At 40.5% G+C, this 19,163-nt stretch overlaps 1 protein-coding gene across 4 annotated transcripts in view; it reads left to right on the top strand.

Annotated features, from left to right (window-relative positions):
• Positions 1-12,333, top strand: part of DCTD (dCMP deaminase) — a 214,487-nt gene extending 202,154 nt beyond the window's left edge. For all 4 annotated transcript variants that reach the window (XM_071432163.1, XM_071432164.1, XM_071432162.1 and 1 more), the window contains 3 exons: positions 7,698-7,814; positions 9,003-9,099; positions 11,009-12,333. In XM_071432163.1, the coding sequence (XP_071288264.1) occupies positions 7,698-7,814; positions 9,003-9,099; positions 11,009-11,087 (293 nt within the window). In that variant the 3' untranslated portion in view covers positions 11,088-12,333. The remainder of the gene's footprint in view (positions 1-7,697; positions 7,815-9,002; positions 9,100-11,008) is intronic.
• The last annotated feature ends 6,830 nt before the right edge of the window (positions 12,334-19,163 follow it).

Genomic DNA, 19,163 nt, shown 5'->3' with positions numbered 1-19,163 from the left:
AGGGGAAAGTCAGCACAAGAGTTCACATTTTGGAGAGAAATACTGACTCTTTTCCAGTGACCAGTATTTATCTCTGCCTACTATTTCTGTTTCTTACTTGTAACTTTAACAATTGGTGTGATAGAGAAATTAAACTTGCATGAGTTTTGACATAGTCTGAGCTCACTCAGAGCTCTTTCTAAAAACCATTTTCTGGTTTTCTATGGCATTGAAGTGAAAGATGATATGCAGTGGCTCAGCACATAATTCATCAGTTTGATATTTTTGACTTCTTAAAACCTCAGTACTTTGTCCTTGTTCACTTCACCAATTTATTATAAAACCTCTAATGGTAACTCTCAAGACCATTTCATATTATTTTTTGGAACAGGTGTATTCCCAATACAGAGCCAAATTTGAAGTCTGCTCCTGCCAAATTTGAAGTCTGCTCTGAACCACTGGTTTTACATAGAGTGCTGTGACCATAATGGTACAACTTAGTATGACTGCTCTTTATTTATAGGGTGAAGAAACAGGTGTTAGCCCATTGATTAAATATAAAGCACTGAAAACAGAATATTGATTTTGGTTGAGTTTTTATGCTGCTGTAAGGTCTCAGTTCTGAGCTAAAATCAGCGCGGGTGGTCTCTGGCATCCGAGCACGTTCCAGGCACTCAAATCTGAGCTGACCAGTTTAAACTAAAAGTACTGTGAGGAATCTTTGTACAATACGATGTGAGAAATTTTTTCTTTTTGTTAACTCTGACTGCAGAAGATGAAGAGCATGTGATGTTTAAAAAATGAGCTAACTAGTAACAGCTTGGAGTGCTGTGTTGATTTCCAGGAGTTGGTTTAACTACTGCCCTTCCCCCCATTATCTTAGTCTTCACCTCATTAAAAAAATCACAACTTTGTAACACAAAGTGTCTGCTGTGATGAATAAACAACCTATTTTGTAATTCACAGATCATTTAAACTCTAGCAATTTCTTATTAATCTTGATAGCACAGTTGACAGACCAGACAAGTATATATAAAAAAAAAATCTTCTGCTTAAAAAAATTCTTGGTAGATGCAGAGACACATAGAATTGCTGCTAAAATCTCATTAAACTGTCATTTTTCCTTTCTCCTTTTGCTAATCATCACAGCATTTGTGTAAATTGAACTTTTTATCCTTGCATCTTCCTGACTGGCTTGTTCAGAGACAGTGCAATCTTACTGTGAGCTCCATTAGCTAACCACGGGACTGATGGCACTTTCATCACTACAGCGTGGCTTATTAGATGAAGCTGTGGTAATTGTGCATGTACCACCACACTAAGTTGGAAGATGTCTTCTGGAGCTACTTCATGCATCTGCAGTGCTACAGAAAAGGTCTGGGGTTGGATCTGAGTGCTGACCACCTGGTCCTGGGCACTCCTGTGGGTTAGACATACACGCTTAGCTCCCTTCCCGTGTTTGGCACCACTCTTAGTAGCTTTCTCCAGAACAAAGCTTCACTATTGCTCTTCCAGTGGTGTTCCGGAGGGCAGGGTTGGAAAAAGACTGCAAAGAAAACAGTCATCAGGTATAGGCTTATAGTGCAAAGCCTGCTGAGATGGTATGCTTAACCCTCCTCCTTCCCTCAGGCATACTGGCAGATCTGCAACACATACTCTGTTTCATGCTCTGAAAATCCCTCTCTGGTGGGCTGCATAAAAGTCTTCTCACTTCTTTATGCACTTTGAACTGAGACATACAAAATAACTGTGTGGTGTCACGGGACTCTGGAGCTTGAGGAAACTGAGGCCTGAGGGCAGTGTGTTGCTGATGGAGCCCCAAAATGAGCATGAACCAGTGTGTGCCAGTTGGCCTCAGGGCCAGGGGTCAGACCCTGGCCCTGTGTGTGTTTAGCAACATAGACATAGTAGAGGATTGGACCCAGAGGCAGTCTTTGCAGAAGGGGGTTAGGTGATCCTATAATAAATTTATTGAGCTCCAGAAGAACTGATGAAAGCACTGACCCTACAGCTCTGATCAACTACAGCTACTGTTTCATGGCTAAAAATCTTCCAATTTCCACCCTAAGTTTATCTGTGGTTAGTTTCTAGGTTGTTCCATGTGCCAGCAATGTTTTTTTAGCTTTTCTTGTGGTTAACCCTTCCTCCTTCCCTGTGCACTTACTGATAACAGTTACCTTTTGAACTTCAGTTGTGAGGTTAAACAAGTCCTGTCACTCTTGAATTTTCCTGTATCTTGAAACTTGTTGGTTTGAAATTGACCTGGGTTACCTTGGTCTTGGTTTCCTATGTCTGCTGCAATATACTGTATGTGTCTATCTCACACCCTCAGGCATGGGTTCTGCTCAGCTCACTGTTAGGGGCAGTGTTGTGCTTGATTAGGAAATCCAGGTGTAACCTGAGCTACTACTGAGAGAAGGCATCAAATAGAGGATGCAAACATTTGCAGGGCATTTGGATGTTACAGGAGCAGTGACATGGATCACGTGTATTGGTACTGTGCATTCCTTACAAGACTCTTGAAGTGGATGGAGGCTCTTCCTTCTTCTGGTTGTGGTATATATTGGAACAATATAGGCTTGGTATATCAGAAAGCACAGAGAGTTCTGCAGAGTGCCATTTTTCACAGCACAAAATCAAGATGTCATCGTTGTGTTGGAACTGGCTCCAGGCTGCCAGTCAGTAACAGCAGCAGGGATGTGTCTGTGCACGAGAGGAATGGAAGGCTAGTTTTACTAAGATTAAAAGCTCTTCCTGAAGCATTGTGTTCCGTACTATGTGCAGAAGCTTCTTATCGATTAGGCAAAATTCTGATTTTCAGAGTCAAAAGTGTGCCCTCTGTTTCTGTTAGATGAATCTGAGGATTTGTTAATGCTCAGTTTCCTCTCACCAGTCATTTAAAATGCTACATTTTTGTCCTATTAATGCAAATCTTCCCACTAAATCTAGTTGCTGTGCTCCTGTTATGCCCTCTGTCTCCACTGTAATCTAAGAACATCCATTTGACAACCAGTCTCTAATTAAGGGTTTTAAATTAAAATGACTGGCAAATTTAGAAACCTCTGAGCAATACAGAAAATAGTGAATAAGTATGCTTACAAATATTTATACAGGTTCGAATATGATAAAATATGTGCTGTGGCAAAAATTATGCTCTAATTGAACAGTACCTGCTGTGTAAAATGAAACAAACTGTTATCAACATTTCCTTGTGTTAGGATTATGAGCTTTTTGTCAATTTTTCAGAGAAATGAACACTCAACAATATTCAGGCAAATGTTAGTTTTGTAGAAGCTGTTATTTTGACAGCACAAAATTTGATAAGGCACTCTGAGGAAGTGTGATGCTCTCTCTCCAATTGGCAGTGCAAAGATGAGGCTTCAGCTGGGAAGGGGATCTACAGGAGATGGTCTCCACTTACAGCCACTCACTCTTGTCCTGCATGGATTTCTGTCCAACTCTGGTGTCATACATCAAACCTGTAGAAAGTTTGGAGATTTAGAAACAATAGTTCCTCTTGTTCTACTTGCCTGATAAGAAACACTTCTGTGTCCTGCTAGGAGTAGAACCAGCTTGGAGCAGGATGGGAGAAGCTGTGAAATAGGGTGGGTTCGCTAGTGCTGCTCACATTTTGAGAGGTGTTTCTCTGGTCTGACCCAGCAAGTTTTGTCATGTTCATAAATGGCTGAGTGGTTCCCAGCTTCACTTTCCAGTTCTTGTGGAAGAAAGCTGTGAGGCTGGGGTTCTGTTTTTCTTTCTGCAGTCTGAAGAGGTTAGGCCTCCCAACAAATCTGCTGCTGTTATCCTTGCCTCTGTGCCCTGACCACAGCAGCTTCAGCACAGAGAGGGAGAGAGAGAGAACAGCAGGAGGGGCTGAGGGCAGTGCCAGCCCAGCATCAGTGTCCTGCCTGCCCTTAATGAAGTGACCAGCAACCATCCCTATGCTTTCAAAAAGGTTGAAAAAAAGAGATGTCATTCTACAAGTTCCAGATCCATCAACCACTGCCCCCAGTGGTTGTCACTCCAGACTCCATTCCTTAAATTAGTGTTTTGATACCTTCTGGGATTCTTGCTGTGTCCAGTGTCAGAGTTCCAGCAAGTAAAGGATAACAAAATTCTTAGTCTGGCTCAATTAGTAATTAATAGCACTAAAAAGTCATTCTCCTTAGCCCTTCCTCTGATTGCTTCTTTAAAAGGTCTTTAAAGTTATGGTGGTCCTTAGCATGTTCTTCATCAAGCATGTAAGCCTTTAAACACTATTAAGCACCTTGACTAGTCTTGTGGTTCTCATGAAATTGCGAGTCAAAACACGTTTAGAATGTGGGAAGAGTACTTCTGACTCTGCAGCCCACTGGGAACATGCTCATGTTCAGTGTTCAATCCTGAAAAGGTACCATTTATAGGGTAAGCTGAGGTCTCTTATTTACAGGTGAGCTTAAGGATGAGTGCTACCTCAGCTATGCAACACAAACCAGCATGCAATAAGAGATAGAAACACTAGCAATTAATACTACCAGTAATGAAGCAGTCATTCTTTGGCTTTTTTCCTTTTTTCCCCTCTCATGAACCTAATAGCAGGTGGTGGGGATGTCAGAGCACACACTTAACTTCTCGTTGCATGGTTATTTCTTCAGCTAATGAAGCCTTTTGAGAATACTTTTCAGCTACTTCTCCAGAATGGAAACCACTGTTGTGGACTTGATATTATGTTGGCTACATGTGAATATTCTTTTTTTAAAACCGAAGCTCTTGAGCCCCTCATTGGGTATTGTAAAAATTCTTAGTTTTACTAGTCTGCCTAAAGATAACAATTTTCAGAGTTCTGAAAACTGTGCACCTGTTATTTTAAGACAGCTTCTTACTGTCTCAGAGAGAACAATTTAAACTATTAGCAGTAGCTCTTAACAGCTTAGAAAACTTCATAACACCCCAAATATAAGCTAGTTAGTAATTAACAAGAAGGATTTTGGACTTCTGGATTTGTTTTCTGTCTCTCAAAAAAGCTGGGGAGGTCTATAAGAAGAATCTGGGGGTCATAGACCTATCTTACCTGGTCAATGCCTATTTGTCAGAGAGAAGTGAATATGAGTAAGAGAGAATTAAAAGTGGTGAGACAAAGCCTAAAAATATTTGTCTGATGCCAGCACCTTCTTAAGAACCATCTGGCATAATAAACCTTTATAAGTAGCTCATGTCCAGGGAGATGTATAAAACAAAGACATGTGTAATTATAGCTTACCTGAATATACTTCCAAATCACAGCAACTGAGACAAAGTGGTTTGGTATTTAATAGCCCAGTAGACCAAAAAAGTAATACTGGATGGAAAATTATTACCTCTGGAGTCAGTGCAAGGTTCTGGTTCTGTACTAGTTTCTGCAATAAGTTCAGTAAGAAATACTTGGTTAGGCACATGAAAAATGTACCTAATTTTCTATCTGAAATGAAAACTTGCTGGGTTTGTTGTAGACTTAAGTACTTTTTGTCTGGGAATGATTTGTCTGTTTCTTATTGCTGTCACTGCATTTTCTGTCCACGTGGGATAGTTGTAATTTTTCTTAACTTCAGATTGTGTGAAGATGGTCAGGAGGCAAAATTTATGGTCTTCCCTCGCTCCAACTGATTATCTTCTATAAGTTATTCTTGGCCTGATCTTGTTTTTGCTTGGGAAGAGGTTTGTTGTTGAAAGTTTGTAGAAGTCTGCCAAAAGAACCTTTTTCTCTCGTTAGTGCAGGAAGGAAACTTGTTGCAGTACTAATAATGAAACTTGTCTGGTTTTACAGCTGAAGATTTCTGAGTTTTAGTGAAGGAAAAATGTTTACTAAAGCCATTAGTTTTGGGGTTTTTTTTAGTTTTGGGAGCCTTTGAAAACATATTTCTTTCTGGATGCCTTCTATATTTTAAACTGCTGCCTAGAACACAAATATATTGTTCAAAGAAACTTAAAAGTGATGTTTCTGTTCTGTTGACATAACCCCTACTTCCAGTTGTGGAAATTATGTCACTCTTTTATTCAGTCCTCTGTAGCCACAGAAAAATAATTCTCTGACTATTTATTGTAAAGGCTTTATAAGATTGGTGCAACTTAGTAATGTACTTGGAGTTCAACATATTTTCTGGATTTTCTAAATGTATTGGTTCGTATAACTGCATCTCTCATACACTTAATGGTATATATTTAAAATACAGGGTGACCCAATAACAGTTGCAGTAGAAACAGTAAAAATGAAAGAAGCCTTAATGTGATGATTCTTGGCTCTTGGCTGATTTTTTTTTCTTTTTCAATTTCCTGGTTTTTGTATTGGTTTCTGGCTTTACTGGTTATGAGAAGGTATGTGGACAGCATAACATGGGCGTGGTGGAAGCCAATACTGAGCTTTCTTTTGCAAGTGTTCAGTCCTTTGTGACTTGCTTGCGTGGGAAAGTTTGTGTGCTGTAAGTTAGGCTGTAAATTTGTAGTGCATTAGCTGTTGTATAGAAAATTCCATGTAGACATTTAGCCCATATGGAAAACATTTCCATTCAGCAATGATTCCTGTGTGTTGAAGGTACTGTGCTCAGTTATTTGTGTGGTGAGATCATTCACACAGAGGTCAGCATATAGCACCAAGTTTGCTATGAAGTTGTGCTGTGCAACTTGGTCTGTTTTAATTTTCACATGGGCACAAGGGAGAAGAAAACAACTTTTTGAAAAAATCTGTTCTTCAAAACAAGCAGTGGAAAATCTCTTAAAGTTGTCTGCACATGCAGGTCTCTAAATGATCTCAAACCCACACCACACTTCATCTGTTTAAGAAGTCAGGGCAGCAGGCAGTTTCTTAGTAGGTAGGTGTATAAATTATGCAACTTGCTGTTATTCCTAGGAGTAAACAGGAAGTTGTTGCAGTCCTAATGTTTTTTTCAGAGCTTGATTGTGGACAACACAGAAACTGCATTCTTCTCAGCTGTGTTGGTAACACATTAGATAACCTGCTCTGTACTCATTATAAACACTGGTGCTGTCTGTCCTGAAAGAGCTGTTATGTATGGTGGAGCAAGGCAGGATGGTCCATTGCTACCTGGCCTGTCTCAAATCCATGGAGAAATACAGGACTTTGTTTTCCTGCTTATGAAGTCTGGCACCTTTTAATGAGCAGTAAAGTCACTCTAATATTGAAGCTGGATGTTTTTATGGCCAAGTGTGTCTTGTGTATTCTGGGGCTGGGAGAATCCTGCAGCAGTGCTGAGCCTTTCTGAGGCCCAGAGGACAGAGCTGCTTGGTTTTACTTGGCCATTCTGCTGCCTTTAAGAGCGCACAGAGCACTCCTACAACCATAAGACTGTTCCTATCTGTGCATGTAAACACATAAATGAGCTGTTTTATACTGGCAGTTAGATACTCCAGAGAGTTGTGAAGCTGTGAGATATTGCTTCACTAAGGGTGGTTGCAATGGCTTGGCCCACAGCCTACGGCTTTGTTGCCTGCAATAGGTGTCAGCAAATGGCAGTGCTAATGCACTTAATGATATCATTACTAATCAGCAGCCTGGTCAGAACAATTGACCTTCATTGATCTTGGTATTTCTGCTTTTATTTCTTTCTCTGCCCTTTATGATAAGCTGTGCAAGCTATTTGCCTTTGAATATACTGCAAGCAATTATATTGTAACACTTTAATTTTAGTTTGACCAATTTATTTAATGATCAGTATTATGAATTGTTTCTTCCCTTGTTTAATCAGTGTGCCATGCCGAATTGAATGCCATCATGAACAAAAACTCAGCTGATGTGAAAGGCTGCAGCATGTATGTTGCCTTATTTCCATGTAATGAATGTGCAAAACTCATCATCCAGGCAGGTAAGCAGTAGTGCCAACTTGCTTTTTCAGGGTTGCAGTGCTGCCTGCTCATTGGCATCTTCTAATAGATGTATTTGATGTTAAATTGCTGATGTTAGATCTAAATTAATTGCACTGTCAACCTCATAAGATGCTACTTGTGAGGGTTTTTTGCATCTGAATGGTGCCAAATTTTTCCAGTGCTAATTGCATCTAGTGTGATTCTAAACGTGCTTCTAATTTAGGTTTGTAACTTCTTAGACCAGGAGCTGCCAAAGAACAACACAGGCTTTGCATATAATTACTGTCAATTTTACTGTGCTCTGGCACATTGAATAGAGTAGGGCAGAAAGAAATAAACTTCTGCATGACAAAAGGTCTGTTGGGAGTATATACATGAAATTTTAATTTGAATGTGATGCATAGTAGATATTTGAAGATTTTAAAATATCTTTGTTCATAAATGTCATAAGATTTCTATGATCCTATTTTAATTATGTCTTTCATTACAATTATTATAAATCTGTGCCACTGCAGCGAGTGTGCTGGCCTGAATGTGTCTCCTTTTTTGAGATTAGGCAGTATCTGCAGCAGGCTTCAGTTCTGTAAAAATCTCTGCTTAAAGTAGCATGTATTTTGCTCACTGAGTAAAGTCATGCAGTCCCAGCATGGGTTGCTGTTCTAGGGAGTGTCTCTCACTACTAATGGCCACAGGAAGAAAGCAGCAAACAGAAGGCTTCTTTATTTTGGTTCAGTATGGTTTGAAATCAAGAGGGGTGAAGAGGGAAGGAAGATGGTATTCTGCATTTGTGCTTCATACAGTTCTCTTACTTACAGAATCAAAATCAAATGGCCTTCAAGGTAGATTGGCTGCTTTTTCTCAATGTAGTCACTCATCTTTTTCCTTATGCACTTAGGTCAGCACTAAATTGCAGTGTATTGGTATTTATATTGTCTGGCGCACACAGGAAGGTGTTGATCAGCTATGAAATGCTTGTGAATTCTCTTTTGAAACCTTTATATTTCTCCCCTGCCTAAGTGATTTAGGCAAGATCATTCAGCAATTTTACACAGCATACATTTGTGAGTAGAGGTGTACCAAGGAGTTGGAGAGTGTGTGGATGAATGCTGCCTCTTCTGATTTTGTGCACCAGACATTACTATTTTTTTCTAGTGTAATTTAACATTTTTTCTATGTGACTTCTTTAGGCATAAAGGAAGTTATTTTCATGTCTGACAAGTATCATGACACTACAGAAATGACAGCTGCACGGCGGATGTTTGATTTGGCAGGTATTATATATAGGTGAGAGAATTAACTTTATTTTTACTCTGTAATGAAAAAAATGGGAATGTGAAAGATACCAACTTTAGGGCAAATGTTTTTCTTCTTTCAGTCATGGAGCATTTTATTCCTCTGTAGTGTTTGTAGATGGCTTGCTCTGTAGAGCTGTTGCACCATTCTTTTGTTTTGTGTATGGTTAGAGTGCAATTCTGAAACGTTTGTATGAGAAAATGGTCCGTGACTCATTTTGTTCCTGGAATGGGAGTGAAACTGCCAAGGGGGTGGTTATTTATTACATTGCACTTGGGAGAGTCTTCCTTGACTCTGCTTTGGGCAGGAGGTGGGGCTAAATGATCTCCTGAAGTCACATGGAACCTGAATTATCCTGTGATCATATGAGTTGGACTGAAACAACCAACTGATTTTTCATTGTTGTTTTTGTGGATTACTCCATCCTTATTGAAACTTCAGTGTCTTGTTGTTGCTGTCGGTTTGGGAAGGTGTCAAACAGGCTGCCCATAAATAATTCTTGATACTCATAGCTGTTCATCTTCTTTGGTCAGCTTTTAGGTGAGAAAAGGATAAAACTTGGAATATTTGCCTTAAAGTAATGATAACCTGAAAAATGTTTCAAGAGTGGGGTTTTTAAAGACACTGTCAGAGATACCTAAAGACAATCTGTTCAACAGTGAGTTTGATGGGAGTAGCATGCTGTGGGTGAGGCTAATTATGTAGTCAGGGAGGCTCTGCAACTCTAAAAAGTTTTACAGTATTAATATAAAGACTTTGAAAAATTTGCAAACATAACAATTCTGACAGATAAAATTTTAGGATGAAAGATACCTACTGGGCTAAGAAACATCCATCGAAAAACACAGCAGTACTTGAAATTCAGTTTTAGTCCTTCGGTGTATTTCCTGTCTACTAAGACTATTTGACTAAGAGGCATAAATCATTCTCTTGCAAGTCAAATCTTGTAACTTCTCCAGGGTGAGAGATGTTTCTTGCATTTCAGATTGCTATTCAGAACAAAGCGTTCAGAGTTTCTGTGGTCAGCAGCATGTGCTTTCCTGCGTGGACTGTTACTTATCCTTGTATCGATTGCTGAGGATGTAGGTGGTACTTAATGAATCTCTTGAACTGAACTGCAGAGCTTAATTAGGCACTAAATCCACACTATTTGCATAATCTTTTGTTTACTGGTAGACTGGAAAATATATGCTCAGTCCCTGTATACCTTCCTTGCTAATTGCTGCAGCAGATGCTGTAATGATAATAAAAGGAAACATTTTGCGGCAGCATAAACTTTAGAGTTCTAAAGTTACAATTTTTAAATTATTCCCTCTTAACTAGTTTGGGTTTTACCCAGTATGGCATAATGTGATCTATTTCCCTTCCACAAAACATATTCTATTAAGCTTGAAAGTGTTTTTCTAAAACTTGGCAGGAAAAAATTGATCAAAATATCAATATTATCAAAATGTATTCCAAATATCTTTTTATATGCATATATATACAGAAGATTTAAATATTTTTTTCTGGATGCCTATATCTGTACCTAGATCTTTAAATATATATTAAAAATATTTGAAATATTAATATATATGAACAAAAATCACTGGTAACATTATGCCACCACCTGCAGCTAAGTTGGTAAAAGTCCTTTGACTCCTGGGTAATTTATAAATTCCAATAGCTGAAGAATGTACAGGGTAACCCACCCCATGTGTCTTTTTGTCTTAGTCTTTCTTGTCCAGGTTTCTCTCAGTGTGGTGCACTATAATTGGCTCCTATAGAGAAGAAAACTACAAGAATCCAAGGATGTGTTTTTTGGAATTTTTTTATTCCTTCAAAAATTTAGCTGGAACTAAAGCAAGCAAAATGTTTTAACTACTCACTAACTAATATATGTATTTTTCTTTTTTTTTAGGGAATTCAAGCCAAAGTGTAACAAGATCATCATCGACTTTGATTCGATTAACAGCAGACCAAGTCAAAAGCTTCTGTGAATTATGTCTCATTAAGTCTTTAGAAGAGTGTGATTATCCTTTTCTAAAAAGCTGCTAATGCCTTTCATCTTGAAGTTACTTGCAACTTTTTAATGGTTTCTGTAGCTAAAGTAGACTTATAAGAAATCCAAGGCATAAAATGTCCCGCTCACTTCATCTTGTCATGTGGAATCTAAATCTACTTCAAATTTTTTATGCCTTTATCAAAACTGCTTAAAAAATGGAGACACATAGGTGAAACAATATAAATAAAGAAAACTGTGCTGATTCTTCCTGTATTTATCACCACATGCTCTGGTGGGCTGTCAGCAGAGATTCAGCCTCAGTTTAACAGCAGTACTTGTAACCAGTGGTACGGTGGAATATGCTAATAGATGTTGATCTCTCTGTTGGATATGTGGATCTTCACAGCTGATCCTAATAAAGAACAAAAAATGTTATCCATGCAAGTGCTGATCTTACAACTAGCATAACACTAATATTTAAAAGGTTTTACAGCTTTAGGAACGTGTGCCATTTTGCTTGTTACCCAACAAATGAAATGCTGCTTTTTCTTCTAATTGCTATCTGACATTGCCATACCTGGGGAGGGTTGAGAGAGGAAGCTGTTCTGAGAATTGTCCATGCCTGAGTGAGCTTTACAGGTGATTTCAAATCCTTGGTTTCCCCAAGATTCCAGAATTGAAGGGGCTTGAGGGAGGAAATAATTTGGTGCTTTGCCTCTGGGACTTTTACACTGAATTTGTTTTCATGTGTAAAAGAAAATAATTTTATTGGTCTAAGCTGTTCCTAGATAATCCAGTATAGCTCAGTCTTAAATTCTACCTGTAAGGTAACTGAATAATTTTTTGTCTTTTGAGAGAAATTGGAGATATTCAACCCATATCTGTATCTATGCCAAAAGATGTAATTGCGGTGTTAGCTTGTTTCCCAGTGCTGACATAGTACCTCCATTTTCATAAATGTTGCCTAAAATAATATCCTTTTTAATTTTATCTGGAGATCTGGGAATAGATTTGAGTTCATTTTCTCTAATTTGATTTTTAAAAATTAAGTATGCCTAATGGCTTTGTTTAGATAACATTGGTGGTTGTTGGGTTTGTTGTTTTTGGTTTTGGTTTTTTTCTTTTTAATGTGGTTATACTTCAATGAGCTTTTATTTTCTCTACAAAAGCTTTGTTTCATATTTTGGAGCATTATGTAATTTGGCTTCATACCAGTATTATTAAAGTCTTATTAAAATCCACTACACTGAAGTAGACTCATTATTATAATATTAAGTCATGCACTTGGCTCCAGAGCGCTGCTGTTTTTGCAATCATATGGAAAGCATATTTTGTGCATTTGTGATATTACATAAAATATAATGTTCATGAACCATTTGACTACTAAAGGGATCACTGTAATGTATTATGTGTCCATTTATAAGATAATTTCTGATTTTCTTTTTCCTACAGCTGTTTTCCATGTCAAAATTGGTCTGTGGCTTAGTGCCAGAAGAAGAAATTTGCGCATATGTGTGTGGGGGGGGAGCATGAAACCTGAAAAATTACTTTAATAAAATGTCACTAAGCCAGTTAATGCACATTGTTTTCTTTGGTCTGAATTAGTAAGTAAAAGCATTTTGACTTATACATGTCTGACAATAGGACAGAGGGGAGAGAAGAGGCAGAATTTTGGGGTTTTGCTGCAAAATTGCTATTCTCTTCATATATAATTGATAATCTAAATTCAGATTTAAAATGTGCATTGTGACTCAAGTTACTGTAAGCGTTTCTTGTTAGGCCTTGGATACTGTGAATATGTAACGTGCATAGAAACTTGAAAGTTGTTTTGAACCAATGTCCAGATATTTTTAGGGAAGTACTTTTATAAACTTTTTTTTTTCCCCCCCAGGACTTCCCTGGTTGTGTAACAAAGAAGCAGTACTGGAGAAAAGGGTAGGATTTTAGAGTTCTCCTGATCAGGTGTTGGTCTGATAGAGGCGCACGTACAAGATATCAGAGTAATGATCAGTTGACTCAGGCCACTAGGTGGACTCTTAATTCCCAGGGCAGCTTTATGGAAAGGGAAAAAGCATACGTACAACTCTCGAGACATTGTGTGCTTAGTTTGAGGGTAATGTTTTAGAGAAAATCTTAAAGAAGTTTGGATCCTTACTTTGTGCATGTCCAGAATTCCGTATACGTCTCCGTTTTTTTCGTTTTGTTTTAACGGTTCAGGAGATAGTGCTTTGACTTCCAAATAAAGAGCACTTGGTAGAGGAAACAAAGAAAACAGCTAAATATAATAAAGTGTATTTCTGCTGCTGAAGCTCAAGTTTGAGATGAATAGAACCATTTGGAGTGGAAGGATTTCTAGAGGGTATTTAGTCTTACCTCTTGCTGAAAGCACCATTGACTTACAGGTTAGCTCCAGTTGCTCAGGCCTTGTCCAGGTGAGTGTCTACAAGAACAGATTGTGCAGCCTTTGTGGTCAGCCATTCCAATTCTTGATGCTCACTGATTTTGCTCTTCTGTGACACAGGCACTGCAACAGGATCCACTCAGTGGATGCAGGCATCGAGGTGCATCCTGTTCTTTCAAGCTGCCTTCCATCCCCTGGGCACTCAGCCAGCTGGGAGCTGTTCTGTTCCTGGTGCAGGACCTCATCAAGTTTCCATCAGCTCGTTCCTCCAGCCACTACTCCAGCTGGACTTTGAACTGTTGGCCCTTGGAGCCTGATGGTTCACCCTTGTGAAACTGCACAGGTCCTTCTGTGGCTGCCAGGACCGCTCCTACAGCAGCCTCCCCCCAGCCTGCTGGGAAGGGGAGCTGGCTGCAGGCTCAGGCCTTGGTAGGGATTGCTTGAAAAACCTGGTGCACCACCTGAAAGCAGGCTCTGGGGAGCACTTTGATAGTTACCTTGGTACCATTAACTAGAAGAAGTCACATTCAATAAAATGCTGAGACACTATCCAGTTCGAAATAATGCTGTCTTAACTATTAAATCTAAATCCTGCCAGCATCTAGATTTTCCTTATAAACATTAGACCATTCCCTTGTCAGAAAACCCAAGGAACTGGCAGTCTTATTTACATAAATTTCATTTAAGAAAGGGTGGTTTCACAGCCTGGCATACTGAGTAAAAGCACAATCTGCATCTTTGGAGCTTTGATCACTGGCTGCATTTTATTGCTTTGTATATTAGGAATATTTTCACAAAGATTACAAAAAGTGCTGTGACCAGTACAGTTGCTCTGATTTCTCAAATAGCCTGTGATAACTGGCAATATCTCAGCCTGAAAGCTCCATGTACATAACTGCAGAAGCTGCAGTAGTTCATCAGCTAACAAAATGAGACTTGCAGAGATTTTAAGCTGTTGACAACAAGCAAAATGAATTAAAATTTGACTTGCCACCCTTGGCTTTTCTCTCTGAAGGTGGGTCACAGGAGCCTTCCTGCAAGTGAACGAGGTGGGGCTAGCACAGAGGCCTCACCTGATGCCCTGAAGCAGCAATTGCAGGGGGCTGGGGCTAATTCTCACCTGGTGCCTGGGATAAGTTTATGAGCTGCAGCTGGGGCTGTGGGGAGCAGGTGGGCTTTAGGGAGCCAGGAAACGGCTGTGGAGCAGCATGAGACTCATAAAGGAGCAGGCAGCAGTGCTCTAGTTATCCAACAGGGTTGGTTTAGGTTTCTGCTGCACTGGGAGCACTTAAGAATGAAGTACGGAAGTGACCACAGCTGAAAGGCCATTTATTTGCAGCTGTTTCTTCTCAGTTGCAGGTAAGAAAAGGATTTATATAATAGAGGGCTGAAACTGTGAGGTACCAACTCTTTCTCCCTTCAGTGGTGATGGCTCAAAGGGTTTGTACCACTATAGCTTCTTTTAGCAGATTTATCTCCCTTCCCTTTAAAATCCAGGTTTATCTAATGTAAATCTCTGATTTGAGAACAGAGGGGTAAAACTTGTTTCAAGTGTTCAGTCTGCCTCTACTACATGGTTTTAGCCTTGGGAACTACTGTAAGGTACAGTGCAAATGCATGGACAGAGCTGACTGTCTAAGAAACCCTACATGAAACTTTTAAATCCACATTCCATTCCTTTTACACTTAATGCACCTGTTTACTTTCTTTGGTTAGAAGGAAATGGGGGAGTGGGGTAGGAAAGAGGGGAAAAATTTAAAAATTCATGAACTGTCTCTGTCTCATTCAAAAAAATCACTGCCTTCCTGGCATTTACAGCTCAGTTAAACAGCAGTGAAAGCTTTAATGAAGCATGTGGTTAATCAAGCTATAGAAGATTGCAGCATTTGATTTTTTTTTTTTTTTTTTTTTCTCTGCTGGAGTAAGAGCTTAATCGTAGCAGCTTGCTTCCTAACACTGCTCATCTTCAGGAGCTGTGGATTTATGTCTGAATGTTTCAAAGACACTGCTGTGGCTGAGCTTTGAACCCCTTCCCTGCTGAGGAAGTATCCCGGGGGAAGGTGCCTTGGGCAGCTCCATGCCTGGAAGGCACCACCAGATAATTGTGGTGGGAGGGCTGCTGCCTGTCACTCTGAATAAGCAGCGAGATGGGCACCATCCTGCTCTGAACTGTGCAGTGGAAGGGCAGCACCTAAAATTGAGATAGATACGTGAGACAGGGTACATGAATTACCATCATTTGTTTTGTGCATCTACCTGTTTGGGGTTTTTTTATTTTTTGAAGGAATTAAGGTGTAGGGGTTGGAATGGGAAACTACTACTTCTGTCTTGTATGCTTTAAGATTTGTGCTGGAAAATCTTGCCTCTGCCAAGGCACTCCCCCTGCTAAATAGGAGGCAAAAGACAGAAAATCAAGCTCGATGTGCTGGATTTTTAGTTGTTGACATTATATATTGTGTTCTTAAAAAACCCTGCCCTAAGGAGAGTGTGCATAATGTGCTCCAGCAGCAAAATATGCATAATAAAGAAGAAATTGCTAACGGTTTCCTGGGATTTCTTACTCAGTTCTGTACCTCCCCACTCCTTTATTGTTTCAAGCTAATGTGTACGTCAGTTCTGCCAGGCAAACGTTCAGGAAGGCTCCCCGCACCAAAGGAGAGGAAAGGAAATATACTCAAATCACTGCTTCAGAGGCATAAGTTGTGTCTTGGTTTGCCAGACCTGGGTACATTCTTTAGCTGGCTGTGTAACTCTGCTGTTGCTGCTTGTTGACTCGTGCAGAAGTCTTTTATGTGGCATATCTTGTTGTGAGAGGGTTTTCTTTCCTTCACTGTTCTATCAACTCTGACTGCTAATCAGAATGTTGCTGGGTAAACAGGACTGATTAAAATTAAAATTTTAATTTTGTGTTGTAAACAATATGGCACTTTAATATTTTTCCTGTTATTAAAGATACTACTAATAACGCATCTAGTGTTTTTGTGGTACGGTTTTCATATTTATTTCTTGAAGCACTGACAAGTTTTGCTTAAGAACTTCGCATTCAGATGCCAGGATTTGTTTTCCTTATATTCTCTTTTTTCAAGGGTGACTGACTGTACTTAATTATATTGGATATGGTTTGCTTTGTTTTGTTTTTAATCTTATGGAGAAGAAATGTTTCTTTGACAACTGGAGACATCACACTGTAACAAACAGCCATATCGTGCATGCTTTAGTCTATGTGAATCTACTTGTTACTGTAACATTGCTTATCTAGCTTCCAGAGGAGAAAAACCAGGCGCTAATTAGGTGTGGAAACACTGTAAAAGAGTGTTGGTCGGAGAGTTCTTGGAGACTTGCCCTGAGGGGAAGGACAGGGAGACTAGAAAATCCTAGACAGCAAAATAAATTTGTGATGGGCTGTTGAAGTGTGGGGATGAAAAGAAGCGTGTGGTCACACAAGAGGTCTGTTACCCGCCAGACTCTGCAAGGCCAAAGGAAGCTTGTCAGAAAACAGGGTAGGAGGAAAGAACCTCCCTGTGATTTGGTGAAAAATAAATGGGGTAACAGAGGGTGGAGAGTCTGAGTATGTCAGACAACCATGTTCTAAACTGAAGGAGTTTTCGAAGTGGCCAGGGAATATATATGCCACAAATCCCTGCTTCTCTTGTGCTAACTGGAGTCACCTTCTTCTGAATTGGACAGGCTTCATAATGCTCCTAGTGTACCAGGAGGTCTCACCAAGAGATCGCTGCAGAGCACGTGTGTGGTTGGTTGTGGGAGTGCACTGAAATTTCTGTGTAGGCTGGATGCAGCTGGACTACAGCCTCTGTTCCAGGGAGTCCCATGGACAGTGGCTTCAGGGACTGCAAGGGAGGGTGACTCTATCCCACTGAGAGCCACATCTCTACCCTGAAAATAAAAATGAGCAGTAGCTTCCACGGTCCAGTGGCCCCTGGTGACTTCCAGGGTGTGCTTTGACTACTGCTCCCTCCCCTACCTGTCCTCTTGCATCCTCTCATTGTCTCTTCCTGCAGACCCCACCATCTCTTCCAGAGCCTCTTTCTCTTCAGAGATTTCAACAGAGATGTGAGCAAGGGGGAATTGTGGCAGAAGTGGCATTGCCATGGGTCAGCATGGCAGGGTCAGCCCCTGGCAGGGCTCTAGGTCTCTGCTCCTTTCATTGCCCTTCCATGAAATATGGGGTCTGGAGCACTACAGCTGCCTCTGCAGGGTCATGTTGTGCAGAGAAGAGTGGGAGCCATGGTGAGCACTTCCATCTGAGGGACACTTCTCCTCTTCTTGGGCAATGCCATGGTTCAGGTAGGATGGCTCTAGAAACAGGATGTCCCTACTGCTCTTCCCCTCATTGTTCATGCTGGCCCATCTTCCTGTTGTAAATGCTCCTGTATGAGCATGGCTGAGCCAGGTCACCCCCCAGCAGGATACATCTGCCTGAGCCTGGGCCTTGGGATCCCCGGCACCCTAGGAGTGACGAGCCTAGAGAGAGGTCCCTGATCATAGAACCATGGAATCACTAAGGTTGGAAAAGGTCCTTAAGATGATGAAGCCCAACCATCGGCCTAGAACTACCACTACTATGTTCACCATTAAACCATGTCCTCAAATGCCATATCCACACGTTGTTTGAACACTTCTAGGAATGGTGACTCCACCACTTCCATGGGCAGCCTGTTCCAATGCTTTACAACCCTTTCTGTAATTTCCCCAGGTAGTTTTCCTGGCACAGCTTGTCCTGTCACCTATGACCTGTGAGAAGAGACAAAACACTACCTGGCTGCAATCTCCTTTCAGGTAGTTGTGAAGAGCCAGAAGTTCTCCCCTGAGCCTCCTTTTCTCTTCACTAAACATCCCCAGATCCCTCAGCCGCTTCTCATAAAACCTGAGCTCCAGACCCTTCACCTGCTTCACTGTCCCCTGGACACACTCCAGCACCTCAATGTCTTTCTAGCAGTGAGGGGCCCAAAGCTGAAGACAGAGCTTGAGATGTGGCCACACCAGTGCCAAGTACAGAGGGACAATCACTGCCCTGGTCCTGCTGGCCATGCCATTCCTGATACAAGCCAGGATGCCACCAGCCTTCTTGGCCACCTGTGCACACTGCTGGCTCGTGTTCAAACAGATGTCATCCACTATCTCCAGGTCCTTTTCCACCAGGAAAAATGTCAGGGATGGTTCTTGCTGTGTGGCATAAAAAATTGGTACTTTCATACATTTGTGTTGAACAAAAATCTCAATAGACTGATCCCACTGTTCACTTCTGGCCAGATCCTTTTCTGTTGATCATAGCTTAGAGTGCAAGAAAAGCTGCACCTACGCTTTGCTGTGAGCTAGGTAGCTTGTATAAGTGAGTTTGCATATTCCCCTTGCAGCTAAGATGAATATAGTGCTGCACATTTCCTGTTCATGACAGAAAAGATATGTGCTTAACTATCCTTTAAGTCAGCAGGGCTAAAGCTGATGATGTACTTACATCCCTTCCTGACCCAAGGTCTATAAAGAGATGGAGCCTGATGTCCCTATTGGCATTCAAATATCTCCTTTCTGACAAAGTCTGAGAAAACAGAGCTTTACAGCTCAGTAATAAATATTCCAATTTGAGATTCTGCCCTCAAGTGAGGCTACACATTACCTGGATTGATTTTAAATGCACTTTTAGCTTAGACT

The sequence above is a fragment of the Agelaius tricolor genome, unplaced genomic scaffold, assembly GCF_023055355.1.
Source record: "Agelaius tricolor isolate 1412-34295 unplaced genomic scaffold, bAgeTri1.0.p SCAF_8, whole genome shotgun sequence".
NCBI classification, from domain to species: domain Eukaryota; kingdom Metazoa; phylum Chordata; class Aves; order Passeriformes; family Icteridae; genus Agelaius; species Agelaius tricolor.
Note: the sequence above shows the minus strand (reverse complement) of the source record. Positions and strands in the feature narration are given on the sequence as shown.